General features: G+C 41.3%; 1 protein-coding gene across 1 annotated transcript; it reads left to right on the plus strand.

The window, feature by feature from the left end:
• Window positions 1-7890: 7890 nt before the first annotated feature.
• Window positions 7891-13534, plus strand: LOC112890507 (4-hydroxybenzoate polyprenyltransferase, mitochondrial-like). Its single transcript, XM_025957389.1, has 10 exons — window positions 7891-7899; window positions 8138-8385; window positions 10470-10605; window positions 10711-10832; window positions 11926-11995; window positions 12078-12227; window positions 12316-12451; window positions 12549-12645; window positions 12767-12845; window positions 13046-13534. Exons 1-9 carry the CDS (start codon window positions 7891-7893, stop codon window positions 12834-12836), a joined length of 1038 nt encoding a protein of 345 aa, XP_025813174.1. The 3' UTR covers window positions 12837-12845; window positions 13046-13534.
• Window positions 13535-23244: the final 9710 nt, after the last annotated feature.

A 23244-nucleotide genomic window follows, 5' to 3' on the forward strand; every position in this document is an offset into this window, starting at 1 on the left:
AAAAGAGCTCCTTTGGATTTTACCTTAAAGACTAGTTTGCAGTTTGTTTCATCATCGTCTGTGAAATGGTGGGTGTGCACTAGCTTCATTTGCATTTCTAGTCTGTATTCTGATTTTTCAATTATAAATCATACTCCTAATAAATATCACGTGTCTATTTTGCTTGAACCTTTAACCTCAGTTAGAATTCTGAATGAGTGACCCCGCATGTCATGGTGGCAATTTTGAGGATACAAAGGCTGAACACAGACCCCGCATATCATGGATGAGTGACTTTCGTAACAGCATAAATGATATTTTCTTTTGCAGGAGGCCAAGTATTTTCGTCGGCCAGGTGGCCGACGAAAATACTGTTCATTGCCGACAAAAATATTTACCTATTTTCGTCGGCTCACATGGCCGACAAAAATACGTGTATTTTCGTCGGCAGCCGACGAAAATAAACCTATTTTCGTCGACTTTATTCCGTCGGCCTATTTTCGTCGGGGGCCGATGAAAATAGCCTATTTTCCTATAGTGTAAAGCCATCTACGGGTTGAAGCAAGATCCAAGGGCCTGGTATGCAAGGTTGAGCTCAAAATTACTTGATCTTGGTTTCAAAGCTTCAAAATCAGACACATCGTTGTTTATTTTTCAAAAGGCCGGTGTAGTCATCTACATGCTGATCTATGTCGATGATATTATAGTTACAAGTCCATCCAGCGAAGCCGTGACAACACTGCTGCAAGATCTAAAGAAAGACTTTGCGTTAAAAGATCTCGATGACTTGCATTACTTCTTGGGTATAGAAGTACAAAGGGAAGGACAAAATTTGCTTCCGTCACAAGCAAAGTATGCGCGTGATATTCTCAACCGAGTAGGCATGAGCAATTGTAAACCAGCATCTACTCCGTTGTCATGCTCTGAGAAACTATCTGGACATGAAGGAACACCTCTTGGTTCTGAAGATAGCACTAGATACAGGTGTATTGTGGGCGCTTTCCAATATCTTACATTGACACGTTCTGATCTATCATTCTCAGTGAATAAAGTTTGTCAGTTTCTTCATGCGCCAACAACTACTCATTGGACAGTTGTAAAGCGCATACTAAGGTACATCAATCAAACACTTGAGGTTGGGCTGAGTTTTGAATGCACTAAATCAGTAGTGTTGAGTGCCTTTTCAGATGCCAATTGGGCGGGTAGTGTAGATGATAGAAGGTCTACTGGTGGTTTTGCCGTGATTTTTGGTCCTAATCTTATTTCTTGGTGTGTTAGAAAGCAAGCCACGTTTCCAATCTAGCACAGAAGCTGAGTATAAATCCATGGCGAATGCTACTGCAGAATTGATCTGGTTAGAGTCTTTGCTGGGAGAATTAAACATCAAATTGGAGTAGCCGTCCATACTTAGGTATGATAACCTGGGAGCTACTTATCTATCCACCAATCCTGTTCTCCATGCACGAGCTAAGCATATAGAAATCGACTTTCACTTTGTCATAGAGTCGCGAGCAAGCAACTGCAGGTACGTCTTGTGCCGTCAAAAGATCAGCTGGCCGATGGGTTTACAAAAGCACTTCCAGTTGGCAAACTTGAAGAGTTCAAGGGCAATCTAAATCTCAAGAGAAAGAGAAGCTTAGATTGAGAGAGGCTGTTAGAATATCTGTAATTCCATGTACTCTAGAACATGTAATCTAGAAACATAGGATGTTGTACTTGGCAAGGACTCGGATAGTATTAGAGATAGAACAGATTCTTGTTATACAAGTTGTAACCAAGTCACAAGTACATCTCCTGCCATGTAATTGTTGCTGGCTACTTGCCCTATATAAACATAACAAAATCTATATATATATATATATATATATATATATATATCTAACAAAGCTAAAATAAATTATAATTTGGGACGGAGAGAGCAATTGCAAAAGCAGCTGCAAGTGCAGCTCTTCGCTTGTCGTATACTGTGGAACCGATTGATCTGAATAATTCAATATGTGATCATACTGCCGAAATTAAACAATATTCTTCAACAATTGGCCTGCCATTTGGCGCAAAAGTTGACTGAATCAACAAGCAACGACCGCCGGCTAATAAGCTACGGTCAACCGATCGAATACACGTATGGCATTAGATGTAGAGAGGGAAATAAAGTTACAGAAGCTAGCAGGAATCTATCTGAATGAGCTGCTACGTACGTACGTACTAAGCTCCGATCCGATCCGATCCACACGAGCCGGCCGCTTCAGTAGTGAATTGCAATAGGTTGAACTAGTAGCTAGTTGATGACGTGAATTCACATCTGACCAAGAATCGTTTCTTCCGAAACGACGAGATGGGATGGGAAGCGTCCAGTGAACTTCGTCATGCATGCACATAATTATTTGTCTACGATCGACGGTGCGGCTGCTAATAACCTGTTGCCGTGTTTGACTAATAAAGCAGCCGGCGACCATTTGAAATATTATTTTACATGACGTCAGCTATGTATGACCAAATATAGTAGTATATATGATGATCAGAATGGAATCCCTTCTTCCAACACAAACCATTGTCCAAGCAAGGCTAGCTCCGATCGATCGAGGACGGTACGTAGCTGCCCAAGTCTGGAGCTCAAGTTTGGAGCTCAAGGAAGCCTGCTAGTACTTTGCTCTCTCTCCTCTGATCGATCCATGGCATCCAACCGTGGCTCCGCCCTCTCCCTGCTCCAACATACCAGAATCCCCCCTAGTAGTAATGTCAAACAGTCCCGAGCCTTCTGCGGAAACACACGGCATTTTGGTAAGATTTACCGCGTGCCGGCGTCGAGGATACGGCGTGAGGGTGAGGCCACACATGGTCATGGGATCTTCGTCTCGGCCGCCGCCTCATCTCCTCCAGAGCCTGTGCAGAAGGAGGCTCCAGCAAGGCAGCATTCGCCGGCGTCGTTGGTAGAGCGCTGGCTCCCCGCGCCGGCGAGGCCCTACGCGTTGCTTGCCCGTCTCGACAAGCCCGACGCCATCTGGCTCTACGCATGGCCCTGCTTCTGGTACGTCGATCGTCGATCCCTAGCTACTATTTGTTGGACTTTTCAGAGCCATACCTGCACCGGGTTCTTGTGCCGCAACTTCTTTCTTGGCCATAGTACATGAACACATAATAGTGCGGGCATGATTTCAAATGTTTAACTAAGCATGGCTGAACAATAAGAGTTTGTCTCGTGTTAAGCTATATTTAATTTACTAGCAAATATATCCGTACGCTGCTACGATTAAGAAATAATATATACATTATCATACTATAATGCTAAATATGGTTTTATAAAATGTGATATACTATATGTTATTTATACCATAATATATCCTGAACTTTTAACTCAAATAAAAAATTTCGTTCACGACTGGAGTGAGATCTACATTCAGCCTTGTATGCAGCGATGCGCCGCCATAGCGGCCCGTGCTCCTTTGGGGTACATCTCGAGTTTTTATGGTTCCATTCCAACTTAGAATGACGATATGATGTTGACTCATGCGCCCAAATAGAAAGACACATCTATCTATCTAGAAATAACTTTAGGGATATAATTCATGAAAACATGCATGTATGAGCCGTCTCACCACCATTGGCGCTAGCCGAGCTCCTCGGCAATGCGTTCAGCAAGATCACCGATAGGCCGCCCGCCTACACGACAACACCAACTTTGTAGCTCTTCTATCCACTCCTTGTGCAGTCCGTGACGCAACTGTGTGAAATGCTAGTACGCCTACAGGACACCACCAACTCTGTTCTACTCCGTGTGCATGTCGTGACGCAACTATGTGAAACGCTAGTACCCCTCGCAAGCATGAGATACGGACAGGCCCGTCGATGGCCATGAGCGAGGTGGGCGACCGCTCTGGGCCCAAAAAGAAAGGCCCCTCGAAACTTGACAGTCCATGGCCTATTAATCCATCCATCACACTCTATCGGTTATCCGATACATTACGGCGGCAACTGAATCATCGCAGCGAGCGTCGTCCGCATCAAGTACTATGTCCCTTCCTCATTGGGCGTCGTCGGCCGTCGCGAACTTGCGAGTCGCGATCGTTGATTGTTAATCCCATAGGCCGTCGCCGCTGCCTATGACGAGTTCCCTCCCATCCAAGCATCCAGCCCCTGGCCCCCTGCCTTCACGCAGCCCATGCAGCCATGTAGGTGCCAAGCGATCTACTGATCTTTGATCTCAGACCTCAGCATTTCATGAACTCATGGACACAATTTGCAAAGATGGCGGCAGTCAACAACACTTCAAGAGACCCAACATAAATATGTGAGGTACCGAGGTGAGTTAAAAAATATGATTCAAGCTGAATTTTGACCATACCTAGCTCTAAACAGCACAACTAATTTTTGTACATATACATGTGCTATTCGAATTAATTCAAAATACTCTTGTTTGGTTTATGAAATTAATTATGAAGACCGCTAGTTCTTTAATTAATTGAGTTATATAATTGTGCGAAAGTATGTCTTAGTTGTATTAAGCATAGAGCCCCAATTCCATTTCGCACCGGGGCCCCAAATTCCTAGAGATGGCCCGCTTAATCCACAGCTTGCATGCCAGCTTCGAAGCACACCGTCTCACTAGTTCCGTTTATACGTACACGAGGCTTGGTTGGTTGGTAGGATCTCGGGTCGTTGCGTGTCCGCTTATATGGAGCTAGAGCACGAGGGACGTGTGCCTGGGTGGAAACTCGATTAGACGAAGTACAGCTACAAAACAAACATATAGATGTCAACTAAAATATGCGGTGATTATCTGGGTTCCGATTAAGACTTCGATTGACGGACTAAGGAATCATTATAGTTGTTTGCTTTAGTAATAATATAGATTTAACATATTGCTCTAGCTTTTCTCCTAACTGTTGGAAGAAAGACGACAAAACCGCAAGCATACTGGGAAAGAAACACATTTTTGGACATATAGGAGAATAAAATATTGGAAGGTCACTTCAAATATTGTGAAGTCACAGCCAAAAGAAAAGGAATAGAAAAAAATCATAATAAATTAAAACATGGCTCACACTGGACAGGACAAAAAATAATATTTCCATGAGCTTGACGCCACAGTGTCTCTGCTATGGCTGAGCAACTAACGGCCCAAGACAACGGGGAGCTCAGTTCTCAAAGTTAGTCCCAACGAACAGCGCAGAGTGAGCGAAAGAGTCAGCTAACCAGACGGCCATCATATAGGAAGGGGTGGTCACGCTGAGGCCCAATAACTTCTTATCTTTGGGCCTTACAGAATAGTAGGCATTATGATAAGAATAGAAAACCTAGTGATTCCTAGTTTAAATAGGGGACATCGAGAATACAGCCAGAAAAATCTTTCTTTTTCTGCTTTCATGGTACTTTCCTCGGCAAGAAAAATGCAATAATGGCTGGATTGGAACTTTCTTTTTTTTCGAGTAAAAGAGAGCTTTATTATTAATTAACTAGAAGGTTTACAATCATTCGTGACCAGATCAGATACGCATGCGGCGGGTGCTCGACCCAACCAGACTGCCGAATTGACAGTTCTTCTAGCTAACTGGGAAAGCTCATGTGCAGCACCATTAAACTCCCTTTTAACCTGAATCACTCTCCACTCGCCCAACGCCTGGGCCTACTCTACAGCTTCAGCAAAGATGAAGCCGATTTCCGACCAGTCCATCTTCCTTTGTAGAGCCTTAACTACTCTTAAGACAATCCGATTCTAAGATCACTGGTCCCTGTACCGACCGTCAAGTTGTGCTATCAAATACATGACATAGTGTAGTATATTGGGGCCGGGACGGGATACATTAGACGTACAATCTTGTTCGCAACAAGCTCTGGTTCCGGACTAATCTCATCACCTATTTATAAACTATAGAAGCTCATGTATTTGATTTGTGAAGGCACAAACATCGAGCTCCCAATTAACCCAAGAATCAGCTCAGCATAGGACTTGGCATATCAATAATATACACAAGCACTACGCCTCATGATGGGATCAGTTAATAGGCCAGTATCTGCACTAAGGAGAACATCATAATCCCTCACAGAACGCTAGCTGCGTGTATTAGTGCCTTCCGCTGGGTGAGAGCTTCACTTAGCTTGGAGATGGTGAAGAGGTGTGCATGCATGGCGGTGAAAACACGAAATCAGAATTGTAGAAAACATGCAATCAGGAGTACATGTTGTTGATGATGATCTGACCTTTTGGAATGTGGATGAGCCAGGCGTTCTCCTGGATCAGCAAGCATGTTGGTGGAAGCGCAACGGCCAATTTTTGTGCAGATCATGCATGCGCTCATCTTACTATGCTTTTGCCTCTTGCATTGATGCACTAATAATAAAATATTCCCGGTCACTGATTCCAAGATAGACCCGACATGAATTGCGTATGTGATAGGTATTGTGTCGAAAAAACATTATATTCAACAATATTGGCTTGGCCATTTAATTTGGTGAAGAAAAGTCGACGAGTCAACAAGCTGCATGCAACCGTCGCCTAGGCCGCTACGGTCAACCGAATATATACACATGCATACACATGCATGGCATGCATTAGGAAAGTCACATCACATGGGGCACCTAAATGACGACCTGGTACTCCGTCCACACCCGGCCGGCTGCCGCGACCAAAAATAAAATGGCTTCCACGATCGGTACTGATTGACGAATCCGCAATAGTTTGAACCAGTAATAATGACGTGAATTCTCATGTGACCAATAATCGTTTCGTTCGTAAACGAGAGATGGGATGCGTCCAGTGAATTTTTTCGGGAGCAGGGATGCAAGTGGTCCGGAATGATTGGGCGTAAAGCGTCTGTAGGTGGCTTTTCAAGTCCGCCGTCAAATCCCAGGGAATGGAAACGTCTCCAGATTGAGTCTCCACTATTGGTAAAGCGGTCATACTCCCTTCGCCTAAAAGAGAATTTAATTTAGCGGCTCTTTCTAAAAGGCGTGAATGCAAATAAAAAACATCCCCTGGATAAGCTTCGCGGCCGGGGGGGTCTTCTTAATAGAAGGGACATTTGGCGATAAGCTTGTGCCTGTTTGGAGAGATCATCATAAATTATTAAAGTATGCCGTTCGCGGTACATAAAATACTCAGCCAGGGCTGCTCCCGTATAAGGAGCGAGATATTGTAATGTAGCGGGTGAATCTGCCATTTCAGCTACTACAATAGTGTATTCCATGGCCCCCTCTTCATGGAAAGTAGTTACTACTTGAGCCACGGAGGATGCTCTTTGACCGATAGCTACATAAACACATATTACATCTTGCCCTTTTTGATTGAGAATTGTATCTGTGGCTACTGCTGTTTTGCCAGTCTGTCTGTCCCCAATAATTAACTCCCGCTGGCCGCGCCCTATGGGGATCATTGAATCGATAGCAATAAGCCCTGTTTGAAGGGGTTCATATACAGAACGCCTAGAAATTATACCCGGAGCAGGAGATTCAATTAAGCGAGATTCCGAAGCAACAATTTCGCCTCTCCCATCAATAGGTTTAGCGAGAGCATTTATAACACGACCCAAGTAAGCCTCGCTCACGGGTATCTGAGCAATTCTTCCTGTTGCTTTTACAAAACTTCCCTCTTGTATCATCAACCCATCGCCCATTAATACAATTCCAACATTTTTGGATTCCAAATTCAGAGCAATACCTCTCGTCCCTTCTGCAAATTCGACTAATTCACCTGACATTATTTCACCTACCCAATAATATTTTATGGATTAACTAAATAAATAATTATGATGGCATGTCATTCTAGTTCATTTCTCCTTCTAAATTAATTACATACAATGCCATTCTAGTTCATTTTATCAAGCTTTTATATCGATCTAATCATCTAAAATAAATATAACTTGTATCGCTAGTTCGGAGGGAAGCTTGTTGTCATGCTCCTATAGTTTGTCAACGATGGTGTCAGTGTTTGACAAATAAAGCCACCGCCGGCCGTACCATTTGAAATATGGAATATTCTTACATATTTCGAATATATGATGACCGCAGATCGTATATACGATGATGATGATGATCCGAATTGAATCCTTCCTCCACCACAAAACCTGTCCAAGCAAGGCTCCGATCCATCAAGGACGGTACGTACGTAGCTGCACAAGTTTAATTTGGAGCTCAAGGGAGTCGCAGTAGATCGCTAGCCTAGAACCTCCCTCGGCCGCCTCATCTTCTGATCCAGAGCCTGCACAGCAAAAGGAGGCTCTGCGATGGGATCGTTTCGGCCGCCTCATCTCTAGAGCCTGTACAGCAAAAGGAGTCTCCACCACCAGGGCAGCAGCATTCGCCGGCGTCGTGGGTGGAGCGCTGGCTCCCCGCGGCGGGGAGGCCCTACGCGTTGCTTGCCCGTCTCGACAAGCCCGACGCCATCTGGCTCTACGCATGGCCTTGCTTCTGGTATATATGTCGATCACTAGCTACTATTTGTTGGACTTTTTTCAGAGCTACCTGCGCGCCGCGCTCTTGTGCCGCATGCAAGTTCTTTACATGCTGCGGCTATCTTTGTAACGTTAGATCACGTTACATTTTTATTATCCAAGCTCGTTTGGCTAGATCACTTGGCCATGATTCCATGCCACGTCGGTCGTCAGATCTAATAGGCTGAATTTCCCCTATTTATTCTATTTCCCTAAAAAATGTAGAAGTAGATGTAAAGTCATTTTCATTTATTGCCTCCTAGGAGGTAAGTCACCTTTTGCAAATCAATCCATTTACATCTAATTAAATGGACAGTTCATATTATTTGGAAGTACTATAGCAATTCCCATCCATAGAATGTGTGTCAGCTGCTGCTGTGATTATTTTTGCATGTGTTAAGCATTTGTTACAGAATTGGAATTACTATTGATGAAAGACAACGCCTAAACGTATGTGCTTATGATAGAGAAAATCGAGGCATTCATCCCATGCTCACCCCTACTCTCTACTCCCAAATCGCAGCAGAGCGATAGAAACGGAGCAGATAGTACCCTTGTCAAGCGTCATATTCTAATAATCCACCTTCTTTGGTCGGATGGGGCAGAGTGTATATATTACTCGATGCAGAAATGGGTACGAGTTTTTTTCAGACGTCGGAGATGGTGCCGAGTTAGATAAATCAATATAGACCGGCTTCGGACTTAAATATATAGTCTGATAATACGCGCATTTATGTGTAATTTTGACCTGGTTACTGGTTCACAAAATAAAGCTGAAAAGTCAAAACTAACATGACATAAAATACTCATGGTTCATTAAGTTCTCCGAAGCAACCACAAAAGCAAATTTAAAACATGGTTCACATGCTACAGAATTAAAGCTAACAAGGTCAAGGCAAAAAGAACGTCGTCTGGCAAAGTAGCTAGGACAACTAAGTCCTCGCTAGAAGAAGAAAAAAAACTGTCGCTAACAGTGGCAAATTAAACCCTTAAAACCTTGATAGCACCACTTGTCCTGGCTTCTACTTCACCTGATCTGCCACGCAACACTATAATAATGAGCCGGTTCGTAATTCAAGTATTAAAATGAACGGGAGTGAAGCTGCTTTTTTTTTTGGCTTCCTCAGCTCTAGCTTCTCTTGCTACTTTAGCAAGAAAGCAGTTACGTTTGTGAGGAGCCCAAACAATGCGACCTCAACCAGATGGAGTATCTGTGGGGTGGGCCCACTTCTCTTGGCATTTAATCCAACAAGAACCTGCTGTTATGTTTCAGTAGTTACACACTTGCAGTCTAATATATTGACAAAAATCACCACCCTTGGATTGAAGAATATTAGCCATAACGACTAATTACCGGTTTCAAGGGTGTATCGCCACCACAGGCCGGTGTAGACCCAGCGCTTCGCCCATGTCATTTTGACCCAGCGCTGTCAAGTGGCTGCGGACAAAGCCTCACAATACAGGCATACACTGCAGGAGCTTGTGGTCGACGCTGTCCTAGGAGAACAAAACAAAGTAGGCCAAGAATGAAAGTGAAAGGATCATGATCGCGCGTAAAAAGAGCGCCGGAGTCAGCTCCCCAGTGTGTGTTACGTCCGGCAGGACTTGACAGCTGATGGCTGAGATGATGCCATGGGCATCTCCAACGGCGATACAATATTACAGTTACTTCACAAAATTGCAGTTGTTATAAAATTTTACATTTACATGCTGCCATTATTAGGAATTGATCTGAAGAAAAGTAGAGAAAATGTAACAAATGTTTTGTACAAGCGATGAGTTCGTTGTGGAGAAAAAGTTTAATCAAGATTAGGATAGTTTACTCCGGACAAACTTGAAAATGTAAAAATGTTAGTTTCCTAGGACAAATTAGGACAATCCAATATTTTTCCTCACGTAAAATGAGAAACTAAATATGCAAGACCATGAGTTGTGCTACATTCCTATATATATTAACTAGTTTGAAGGCCCTTGTCCACAACAATTTGTGTGTATTTTTGTTCTGGTGACGACGTGTTATCAATTTTGTGACAAAGAGAGGCTGCATACGTTGCTTTATTACAGGTCAATTGCAATAGCAGCGAACAAAGCGGAGCTCCCAGACATGAAAATGCTGGCACTCTTTGGATTTGGCTCGGTTATCTTGAGGGGTGCTGCTTGCACGGTTAATGATCTTCTCGATCGAGACATCGATAAGAAGGTCACTTTTCTTTTATTGTCCCGTTCTTATTAATGTCTTGATCGATCAAGAAGATCATTGAATCAGGCACTTGCATGGCATCTAACGAGCATGTTTCTCTTGTAGGTTGAGCGGACAAAAAGCAGGCCTCTTGCATCAGGTGCTCTAACCCCTGCTCAAGGATTTTACTTCCTTGTATTTCAGGTTCTACTATGGCTCGGTTTTCTTCTTCAACTGAACAACCGTAGGTATGTTAGACATATCTTCATTGCGAGTCTGACTGAAATGCATTTTTTTACTATGTTTGGGGGCTATTGAGACTACATGGCTAGTCATAATAATTGAAAAAAAGGACTATATGTATACCAATGTAAATGTACAACAGACAAATGAATATATATAGTAAACTTCATAAAACTAACAGATTGATTGAATTTGTTAATGTATAATAAAACTATGTATTTGAAAAATATATCGCAAAACTAAATATTTATATAGTGTACCAATGATCTCAAAACTGCATATTTCATCCAACTTATAATATATTTGGTTTTGTAATTCGCGCACACACTAAAAATATATTCTTTTGATAATTGAAAACCCTGAATATTAGGATTATGAGTATGAAGAAGGATAAAAAGAAAGTAAATAAGGAAAAATAAAAGAGGAAAAAAACTGAACACTGAAAAAAATAGAAGACAAACAGCAATAGATGATACATTAAGATGAAGCATGGGACAAACCAATTGTATTCTTAGTACTATGGCAGCATGCCAGCACGTGGTGAAGTAAAATTTGACCAAAACATAATCAAATATCAGATTTACAAAATAAACTGGATTCTTTTGTGGTGAAAACATAATCAAATATCAAATTTACAAAAGAAAACATAGGCATCTACGACTCATTTTATAAAGCATGTGGTGAAAGTAGTTATAAATAATTTTGACATAGATGCTTAGTACAATGGGAGGCTAATTACCCATACTTTTAAATGAAATGATATGACAAAACACCCTACAAAATTCGACTACAACTTAATGAAATATCGAATATGGCTAAAATTTACCCAGATACGAAAATAATGGACTGGCTGGAACCCCTACTTGCAGTTTCCGGAAAGGCACGATTCATGGAATAAAATTTCACTCTTGGTGGACGACATGGAATTACACAAAAGAATATTTACATGTCAGAAATGTGTGTTAATCTACATTTCACTTAATTCTTCATTTCCATTGATAATCTCTCTAGTATTGTTTGCATTATATATGAATTGGTTTTTAACAATATACATACACCAATATTCACCTGTAATTGTTTATCATTTTCGTGCTACAGCCTTATTATGGGAGCTTCTTGGCTTGTTCTGTTTTTCTCTTATCCCCTGATGAAGAGGCTCATACACTGGGTATGTATATGAAACACAATAAGTCTTGGATTAAATGCATTCTTGCTAACATACTCACCCTTATTTAATCCACTCATATCAGCCTCAAGCCTTTCTTGGCTTCACCGTCAGCTGTGGCGTTTTCCTAGGATCGGCTGCTATTAAAGAAAGCTTAGATTATGCAGTCCTCCTTCCAATGTATTTTGCTGGCATATGTTGGACACTGGTATATGACACAATATACGCACATCAGGTATTTATGATATATTGTTTTGTTTTATAGTTGTAATTTTCCCAATGGAAACCATTTTGTGAGGTTCTTTTACACGCATGCATTGCAGGACAAAAAGGATGACTTCAAAGCAGGAGTTAAGAGCACAGCCATAACTTTTGGAGATAATACCAAGTACTGGCTTAGTGGCTTTGGTGTTGCATGCATTAGCAGCTTAGCACTCACCGGCTACAATGCTCACCTTGGTTAGTGCTCAGCATCACATTTGTTATATGATATTTAGTAAAAGCATTACAATTTCACATTAGATTAACGGATACTTACCCTAATCATGTGGAACAGCCTGGCCCTACTACCCTTTTCTGGCAGCTGCAGCTGGACATTTAGCATGGCAGGTTTCAACTGTTGACTTGTCCAACAAATCAGATTGCCACAGGAAGTATGTACCCTCACACTTGCTGTTTGGTTAAATATATGTTTTTTGTTGGTCATGTACTTATTTTTGTACTACTATATATGGAATGCTTGAACCTTACTCTCTTTTGATTCCTACTTTGCAGGTTCGTGGCAAATAAGTGGTTTGGAGCATTTTCGTTTGGTGGAATTTTATGTGGAATACTTGCATCATGATAAAAGGAGGCATGTATTGTCAATATAATTATTTTTCACACTAATCAGTTTAATAGTAGCTCTGTTAAAACCAGAAACAAGATTGGAGTTATGCCTTGCACGCACGAGCATATGTGTGCAAATTTCTTCGCTAACAATAATAATAAATGCATCTCTCTGAGAAAGAACCTTTTTCTTCTAACCTGCAATTTTGTCCTCTGTATTCTCAGATCATTTAATCAAACTGCTAATGGTGTGTGGATCGTTCTGGTACTTCAGTTGCAAAACTAAGTTGGCAAGGTGGAGATCAGCTTGTAATTAAGCGGATATACACTTCTACCCACAACTCAGAAATGCTGAAACCTTTCCTGCATAGAAAGCCAAAAACCATAAACATATTTGGAGTGCATGTTCTTTGTTCAATTGGAATAAATCACATGCCATTGAACAATTAATATTCTCTTGGTATTGATTTATTGGAATTGAACATGCATTTCAAATATATTTATGAGGGTGTGTCCAACTGCTTGAACCAGTAATACATAGCTTTAAGGATGTAGATGTCACAGAAAGACGATATTAAAGTTAGCTTCTCCAATTGTTAGATATATAGTTTTATCTCTATAAGTATCTCTTACTGTTATAATACTTGCATATGTATTGAGAACATGGTGATAATTGCCTCGTCTCCAGCTATAATAATAAGTATAGCTTTTCAACAGGAACCATGGTTTGGTTCTCTCTCCTCTTTTTTTCATCCACATTGGATAATTGATTATGTTGGCTCTCTAAAAGCTAGATAATATGGCACCATTGGGACACTCTAAGGCACAGCTTGCATGCCCGTTGTGGCCATAACAGATGCCGTAGCGAATAATTCCTCGAGTGGAAGGAACATGAGAGCATTGCATGAGTAATGCTACGCATACACAGAAAGTTCTATACAGAAACTCTATTTCTATGCTATTGTTGCTCAGGCATCACATAAGTGAGTTTTTCAAGAACCTTTTTTATAGGTGCAGTATTACTCGAATTGCATGGTGTGTGCTAACAAAGGGATCTTGTAGATTACGGTTTGAACACTGACCAACGAAATATGCAGCCATGTCAAGGAGCATAAAAGTTGTCGAGTGCGACGACCATAAAAGAAATCTTGAAAGTAAGGTGGTCAAAACTAACTTGAACACACTGTGAAATTCGGTGAAAGAACGGTCGAATGTTATCGGCGGAAACTCCTGACGGGATATAGTACAGGAACCAGCCTTGACCAATTAGACCAAAACTGTCAGGAGCTGCCGCCAAGAAATCTTTCCCATCGGCCAACCGTCGGGACATGTCTACATTTCCTGAGTCGTAGCTGGTGCTGTCGGTTCATTCTTGATGTTTGCCGATAGGATTTGCTTTCCCGGCGGTTTTTGGTCATAGGAATGTTCTGTTTTACGGTAGTCATGTGCGCCCATTGTTTAGTATGTGTGCTGTTTTTAAGTTAGGATCCAGATCATACAAATGTTAGGTTTGATCCCCTTCCTAAGTTTTGTAATCAGTCTCGTGGATCGCGATCTTGCTCGTCTGAGTAATAAAGCATTTTGCTTTTGCAAGGAACATGGTCTTATTAGATCTTGATTGAGATTTTGGTGATTGTGTGATAACATAGTTAATGGGACTAATGAGTTTGTGAGCTCAAGTTAGTATAGGATTTCTAGGTTCTATGGATGCAGTCCAATCCATATACAAGATGGTCCAAATCGCTGTCAAGATGTCCAAGCTGTAGTGAAAATATAGACGAGATGATTTGGACAAGCTTCAGCATGATTACACGTGTCGGTGAAACTGATGATATGAACTTATAATGGGTCGGTGCTTTGGTGAGTTGATATGACGATCAAGTAAAGAAATCACAGTAGCACCGGTTAAACCGACGCTATAAAAATGGAGGCGTCGGTGCAATGAGAAGATGACATAGCAATCAAGTGAAGAAATGACAGAGGCACCGGTTAAACCGGCGGTGCAAAAGAAGGCTTCAGTGTAAGTATACTGTGGTTACTTACTCAGTATGCATATTTTGGTTCCATAAGGGTTCCCAAGCAAAATCTTCAGCACTGGTTGAACGGACGATCATCGGTGCAAAGCGTCGGTGCAATGACGTCAGTAGAAGATGGTAGTTGGAGTTCAATGGCTAGTGGACAGGCTGTGTGTGACCGGTTAAACCGACGCTGGCGACCGGTTTAACCGACACTTTATGCTATTCAGAGGAAAAGTATGTAACGGTTAGGAGTGGATCTCTAGCCTATACAAGGTCTCATGGCGGGTTATTTGAGGTTGCTGGAGTTCAAGAGAAGCTAAAGAAACTCTGCTGAAGTCCTCCAAGCCAACCAAAGAGCTCACTGATCAAATTCTTAAGTTTAGCACAAACTTTGTGAGGTGTAGTGCTAGTCTAGCTCTAGAGAGAGAGCGCAAGGTGTTGCGACCTTGTGCTGGTTTTTGAGCGAACCTCAAGCTTGTATTTCGGTGTGCCGGCCCCTCAGAGTCTTTGTGACTCGTTAGCAAGTCTTCGATCCTCCGGCTTGGTGTGCAGCGGCGACAATAGCTTTGTGCGGGGATGACGAGACCCCTCCTTCGTGGGAAGCTCCGAATTGAAAGTGGCATCAATGTGACTGGGGACTTAGCGTGACCCTTAGTGGCGAGCCTTTATGGCAAGTCAACAAGAGTCCTGGAAGAGACTTGGTGACCGGGAAGCAATACTCTTTGCAAGTGCTTCAACAACATAGACTAGAAATAGCTTAGTGCCTACCGACACCACGGGATAAATCCTCACATCAAGAGTTTGCTTACTCTCATCCCCTCCTTTGCATTTCCGTATTACTCTTGAAACTTGTGTACCTTTACTTTCTTAGTATAGTATTTTGCTAGGATTGACTATAGATTGCAAAACTTGTTGTGGATGAGGGTTTCACACTAGATGAACCATAGCTGCACATCTAGATAGCATATTTTAGCTTATGTTTTGTGCAAACTAGTTTGAGCGATAGATTAAGATTTTAGAATCGTCTAATTCATCCCCTCCCCCTTTCAGCTACGAGCACCGATTCCTTTCAGCTTTGAGACCAAACAAGTCTAGAAAACATCATAGATCAAGACTTCTTTTTTTTTTTGCAAAAAACATCATAAAATATTGCAACCCAACAAAAAGTCACTAACTATTACACCACAATTTTGTGATGAAATGTGACATAAAAAATCATCATAAACCGACCAGCCCAAAGTGTTTGTTTGAGAGGTGGAAAGTACGGAGGTCAAATAAAAAAGAAAAATTGCTCCTACCAAGAGTTGAACCCTATGATGGTGTTGACGAGGAAAGTTAGCATTATCAGTGAGCTATCAATTACTTCCTCCATCCTAAATTATTAGTCATTTTAAATTTTCTAAGTGCATAATTTTTTTTATGCATCTAGATATATATTATGTCTAGTACATATATATAGATAAATCTATATATTTAGAAAAGTTAAAATAACTAATAATTTGGGATGGAGGGAGTATAATCGGGATGGAGGGAGTATATTTGAGTCATTGTCGCATCTATATTTTTATATAACTCTACCAATAGGTGTGATCCACATGCCAGTTGCAAGCCAGAGCATTGGATATATTTGTTTCAGAAGCAGCATATTGCAATAATCATAGAAAGACAGGCATGTACTGGATGGGGGGAGAAGACGAACTTTTGTTAGTGAGCTCCTAGTTTTTTTTTTCCACTTCTTGCCCCATCACCGTAGGGCCTGGGAGTTATGGAATTGAGGATTAATTTGTGTTGAAGGAAGGATAATTGGATTTGGAGTAGAAATTAATAGGTTCTAGTTTATGAATAGTAAAATAAAACTTCGATTTCGAGCTGTAATGTACGGTTGTGAATCATGTTTTGCAGGTAGCTACCGCTCGGAGTCATCTTCCCATGAAACTAACCGAATGGAACCTAGTAACATGTCCCAACATAAGTGACCTGCTATAGTCAGGGGCGAAGCTGCATGGTCGCGTAGGGGTCGGCTAACCCCGATGACTTCCGTGAGACGGTACCCAGCAATTTTCCACCGTGTCGGACCCGGTAACAATGCAACAAGACTCTGGAATTGGCTGCTTCGAAGAGGCCGGAATGGATCGGATCACCAAGGGAGATCGAGATCGAGTCTAGTCACTGCTGTTGCATGCTCGTCTGCAGGCTGCAGCTAGCCCAGACGGCCGAATCGATCTAGCGCAGGCACGCAGAAGGGCAATTTTGAGCTTATTATTATCTCCTCGATCGGAAGGAAAGAAGATCTGATGAGTCACCAGCTAGCTCTCGTCAAATAAACATGAGAAAGTAGGAAACTGATCGAGAGGAAATTACCAGAAGACGGTTTCCATCCCCAGAAGGCCAAAACCCTGACCACTCCCGCATCGAAAATTCGAAAAATTGGGATTGACGGGTAGTTGGGATCCCGGCTCTCCTCCCCTCCCCTCCCATCCCTCGTCGCCGCTGATGTTTTCAAAGATCTTAGAGCAGATCAAAACACGCAGCAGCGCGGCTGGATGGGCTCGAGCACCCGCGACCGGCTGCAGCACCATTGGGTTGAGGAGGAGGAACAAGAAATATTCAGAGTCGATACGGCCGTGGTGCGAGAAACTGCTAGGGAGAGGATGGGCTTTTGGGCTAAACGTGGGGAAGCGGCCAAGAAGCACGGCTACAACCCGACACCGCCGCCGATGGAGATACTCGACCACCCAGGTACGGCGTGCCTGCCTGCGTGTGCTCCTCCGTCCATTGGAATTGGACTTGACTACAGTTCCAGTCCACCACTAGTAATAATGTGATCATGGTCGATGCAATTAAAATGTTGTTTTACTTCTAGTTTCGTTTTTCTTCTTGTTTCGTTACCTATGGGAATATTTCATTTTCGTGAATAAATGACTTATTCCATCTCTCGCTGTCTCGTGTAGATCTTTTCCAGAGAGCATGGGGATGGGATACCATATTTCCATGGGATCGGGTAAATCCTTTGTCCCAATACAAGAGATACCTCCAGGATTATTACATGCACAACCAAAGTGAAGCCAATACTGCCGGTCTCAATGGAGATGATCCGGGCAATGGCCTGGCAGCTCTGGCCCACTCGGTAGCTTCCTGCCCGCCACCTTACTATCATCATGTTTAGTTTCTACATGTATTCCTAGCTTCATCTTCTAATTACTTTATTATATGCACACAACAATTTGCCAAACGGTGTTTATTTTCAAGTGTACAAAGATGGAGGGCCATCTTATGTTTCTGTTGGACCTCTGTGCTGGAAACCTTGCTACTGATGATGAGATGGAGATCAGGCTGACGAGTGAAAAGATCTCCAAGCGCGCTCGTGAAATGACCAACGTTCTGGAATCTGAATCCTGCTGCCGCTGTTTCCATGAAGGTGTACATGTCTCGCTCACTGCCTCTAGCACTACCAAGCAAGCTCCTTAATTTGGAGATATGTTCATCAATGATATGTGTAAATTGACTCTCGTGTCAATTGCAAATCATGGTAATTTCAAGTGTATCACCAAGGAGGCTGAGCTGATGTGCTAGTTGCTGCTTTGTGAGACCGCTCCACCAGCCACCTCCTTCATCGCTACGACACTACTTAAAGAACTATTTGTAGGAACGCCTCTTTTTTTTCTCAGGGCATATCAAAAGGTAATCTGCTCCTACTGTAGCATCCGACCCGCCCCTAAAAAAGTATTTTTAGAGGCGGGTGATGCCACCACCGGCCCCTACAATGGGTATCATTTCTAGGGGCGGGTGGTGGCATAACACGTCCCTACAAATGGTCTCACACAAAAAAAATTCATAACTTTTTATTATATGATCTTGGATGAAGTCAAACTTTATATTAAAATTATAGAGAATGGCGAGATCTATAGTTGATAACTTTTTCATTTAAGATCATTTGTTGGTCAAAAAATTATTATAATTTCTCTAATTTAAAATCTAGAAATTTTGATTTTTCTTTCGAACAACCTCCGAGTAGCTTGTAGTGGCAAGATCTATAGTTTATACATTATTCATTTAAGATCTTTTAGAATCATAAGATCATTTAATAGTTAGACCCTATATATCGCTATGACTATACAGTATCTTATAGAACTTAAGTCATACTTTAATATTTCCACAATCTTCATATTTATATACACCAAAATATACTTGGCATATTTTTTTTATCTATAGCTCACAATAACTATAGTGTAGACGTTTCAATTTTTTTACTTGTTTTGCTATATGTAAAGATTTAAATGAATTTTCGGAATAAAAATTAAAAAAGTATTTAAAGGGGTGGGATGATGGCGTCATCCGCCCCTACAAATTAATTTTAGAGTTAATATAAAATAATATCTCATCCCATAGAATCACAAGTGCCTGTGTAGTGTGGTGGAGAGAAAGATACGCGCGAGACTTAAAGTATGCGGTTCGAACCCCGGATAATGGAAGTGCGCATATTTTATTAAAAAATTGTACCTCAATAGTACAGGGGCTTGTGGTGGTAGTTGGCTGGAATATTTTTTCTTTTTTATTTTGTTATTTTCAATTTTATTTTTAGTTTTTTTATTTCCTGGAAATGGATTTATAGGGGAAATAGATTTTCAAGGGCGCGCATGTTACCCGTCTCTAAAAATAGCATTTCTAACTGCGAGAGAAGTAGGATCGGATACCGCACCCACCTCCAAAAATACGTTTTTATTCGCTCTAGAAACCCCCCTCCTCTTTTTTAGTAGTGCAAGTAATGACATCAGGTGGTGTGCCTTGAGCTTTATGACATACGGAGAGCATGAATATGTTCCTGCTGCTGCTGCTGCCATGATGGTACGTGCCTTGAGTCTACCAAAACAAACTGGGACCTACTTAATCTTCAGCATTAATACTTTGATATTTATGATTGTCTTCGTGTTGCTTGGAATATAACTTTTAGGGCATCATGAAAGAGGCCGAGTTGATGCGTGAGTTGCTGAGGAAGAAACTAGAGCATGGGGACACTAATAAGGACATGTTGAGGACCTTGTTTATCCGGGATCGTACCTTGTGATTTATGTTGGACATGTGTGGGAGAGCCTACAGGGTATGACCTAGTAACATATTATTCCGCGCAGATATTTTTGGATTATCACTATATCAAATACAAGTATTCCATACTAAGTTTATTTTCATTGCCACAACACATAGTGGTGTGTTTTTGTGCTATTCTATCACCAGGGGCAGCATTCCTGCGAATTTGAATTCCAATGAATCTGATGGCATGATCTTTCCAGAGAATGAGATAAATGAAAATAAGGTATGCTGAAAGTTGGGCGGCTAGCTCAAATAAGTTGGTACCTTTATGCTCTGCTCGTCGAACTCCGTACTAATATGCATTGAATTAGGATAAATCTAATGGCAAGAACTCTGATAAGGAAGTAGAAAGAAACAGCTTGGGAGAAAGGAATGGGATAAATGAAAATAAGGTTAGTCTTCGTTGAATACTGGTTGGCTAGCTCAAAGGTACCTTTGGAACTCCCGAGTAATATGCCATGAATGATGAATCCAATGACAAGAGGCCCAAGAAGGAACTAACAAAAAAACAGTTTGGAGAAAAAGAACAATGTAAAGCTAGATACCATGGCAGAGACTTCAAAGAAAATTTGTTTATTCTTTTGCAGTAGACATTTCGAAGGAAACTAAATTTGTTAACTTTATATTTGGAATTTCTCGCTAATACTAAAATAAATGGATCCAATGACAAGAGGCCCAAGAAGGAACTAACAAGAAACAGCTTGGAGAAAAGGAACAATGTGAAGCTAGATACCATGGCACGAGCTTGCAGCTTGGTGGTTGGCTCGAGAGCTGGGAGCCAGCCGGTCGGGGCTCAAACCCCGGTGCATGCTTTCAAGCAAAGGCTGGAACTTTGGTCCTTTTTTAAAAAAAAGACTTCAAAGAAAATTTGTTTATTCTTTTGCAGTAGACATTTCAAAGGAAACTAAATTTGTTAACTCTTATGTTTGGAATTCCTCACTAATACTAACTTTATTTTAGCTGGAGGATATGTTGAAAATTTCAGCTGAATCCCTTGGATGGAAAATTAGGCAAGAAAGCACAAGTGGAGCACAAAAAGGTTCGTCTTTGTGAGCTTGAGTATCGCCCTACTCTTGTGCCTTTGCCTCTTTGAATTCAATTGGCATATTGCCATCTCTTAATTGATCTTGGTTTGAGACAACAAACACGTGTTTTATAAAATTCAGCTGAGTCCCTTAGATGGAAAAGCAGGCAATAAGGCAGAAGTGGAGCATAAAAAGGTTCGTCTTTGCAAGCTTGAGCATCGCCGTACTCTTGTGCCTTTGCCTCATTGAATTCTATTGGCATATTGCCATCCCTTAATTGATCTGCCCTGGCTCTTTTATACCTGGTTTTCACATAACTTTGTTACCTGATGACATGTTTAAATGTTTTCGTTCTAATTTATTTTCTGCAACAGTGAAAGGCAGTATGCTTTAGTTGGCCGAAACCAGGAGGAAGGGTCGATGGCGCACCAGGCAAAAGGGTCAATGCCAGCAGCAGGCAATAATGGCCATGTCTCTGTGTAGTCGTCATATATCATCGACCACATGTAGAACGCTCAAACAAAGCTCTTTGATACGCACTGCTGCTCGTCATTTATTGTCAGCAACAATTAGTACAATCCTTTTGCAGCGTGTTGATTTGGTATTTAGTAACTATTTGTTTGATGGTTTGGTGTTTTGTCAATCCTTGTAGATAGTATCTTTTCATGTACTACTATATGCCTAACAGTCCCTTCCTTATAGCCTTTTGGTTTTTAGCAGTACCTCAAAAAATGGTCACTGAATTCTCACTCTGAGGAACACACCCAAATTAATCCTATCTAATCGAGTTGCCATCCATAGACCAGCTAATTAATTAATTAGAGGATTATAATCCTCCAATATATGTCATGAGCAGTGTCTACAATTTATACACATCTCACAAAGCACAATAATTACATCATCACACACATAGCTTATCCTATCTAACATACATAAAAGAGGTTCAAGTTTACATCACAAGTTTTAGAGTTTTGCAGCGGAAAGTTTACATCGTGATCATACGATATGTAACAGTGTATGCTGAACCGGCCATCAACTCCTCACCCACACCTTCTGTAGCGGGGGGAAGAATTGAAGTAGCCATACACTTAACAGTAGCACCCGTGAGTACAGACATGTACTCGCAGGACTTACCCAAGTATGGGTAGAGAATGCCTATGTTTAAGCAGCAAGAAATGGTCATGGATAGATATTTTGCGTAAAAGCATCTACATCTGATCAGGTTGTAATAAACAAAAGCCACAACATTCTATAAAATACAAATACAATTGCATAAGTAAAGTGATCATAATTCACGAGCTCAATCTTCCATAAGCTCCTCACGAAACTCTACGTTAAAATCAAAATAGTCCATTCTATAATGATAATAATGCACAACAAACATCCACTTTGAACGCATCGGTCACTCAAGGCATTTGAAATAATCACTAATTGCTCTAGAGTGCTGAACCAACGACGGCATTTCAGCAGCCAAATTAAAGAGTTCCACATGGTTTGTTATTATGAGGCATTTGAAATAACCACTAACATGAGGCATTTGACTAGTTGCGTACTTGCATGATAAACCCAAAAGTTAACGACACCAACCTTCAAAACGGCAACGTTCCGGTAATCGTCCACAACGTCCTACTTCTACAATATATCAATATATTTAGTTCTAAGCAACCTTGATATTTTTTTTAGGGATCAACCTTGATATATTTGGCTAAGCAACCGCCAATTGCAGTCTAGCGCACTTCATTTCTGGCACGGAAAGTGATCCTAGCTACCTTAGGCCCAACTTGGATGGGAGAACTAAATTTTAGCCCTTATTCTTATTTGAATAGTAATTAGAACTAAATATGAGCTAATTACTAAGCTATAGCACAATAAGAACTAATTTATACTCCCTCCGTTCCAAATTGTAGATCGTTTTGACAAATCTAAATACATAGTTTTTACTATACATCTAAGATACGTAGCAAAAACTATATATCTAAATTTATCAAAACGATCTACAAGTTAGAAAAGTTGAAACAGAAGGAGTAGTTAGCGTCCATTAGCCCTAATTAGCCCATATTTAGTCCATTAACAAAACTAGGGCTAAATTTTAGCCCCTCTATTTTAGCACATCCAATCAGGGCCTATTAGTCTACCCCCAGCCTCTAGCAAGTAAATGGCTTGAGTTGGTTTACATATCTATTCATATGGCGCCAACCGCCAACAACACAAATCAAGCGTTCAAAAAGACAAACCCAACACGAATCAACCATTGCAGCGCTCGAGAGCTGTTTGATCACGAAGGGATGCTCTC

This window comes from Panicum hallii, chromosome 4 (genome assembly GCF_002211085.1).
Source record: "Panicum hallii strain FIL2 chromosome 4, PHallii_v3.1, whole genome shotgun sequence".
Classification (NCBI taxonomy): Eukaryota; Viridiplantae; Streptophyta; class Magnoliopsida; order Poales; family Poaceae; genus Panicum; species Panicum hallii.

Bases quoted from the DNA above. Each gene is read 5' to 3' on its own strand.
- LOC112890507 (XM_025957389.1), top strand. The intron at 12,228-12,315 runs GTATTTATGATA...CATGCATTGCAG, and splicing joins ACACAATATACGCACATCAG to GACAAAAAGGATGACTTCAA. The intron at 12,646-12,766 runs GTATGTACCCTC...CCTACTTTGCAG, and splicing joins AAATCAGATTGCCACAGGAA to GTTCGTGGCAAATAAGTGGT.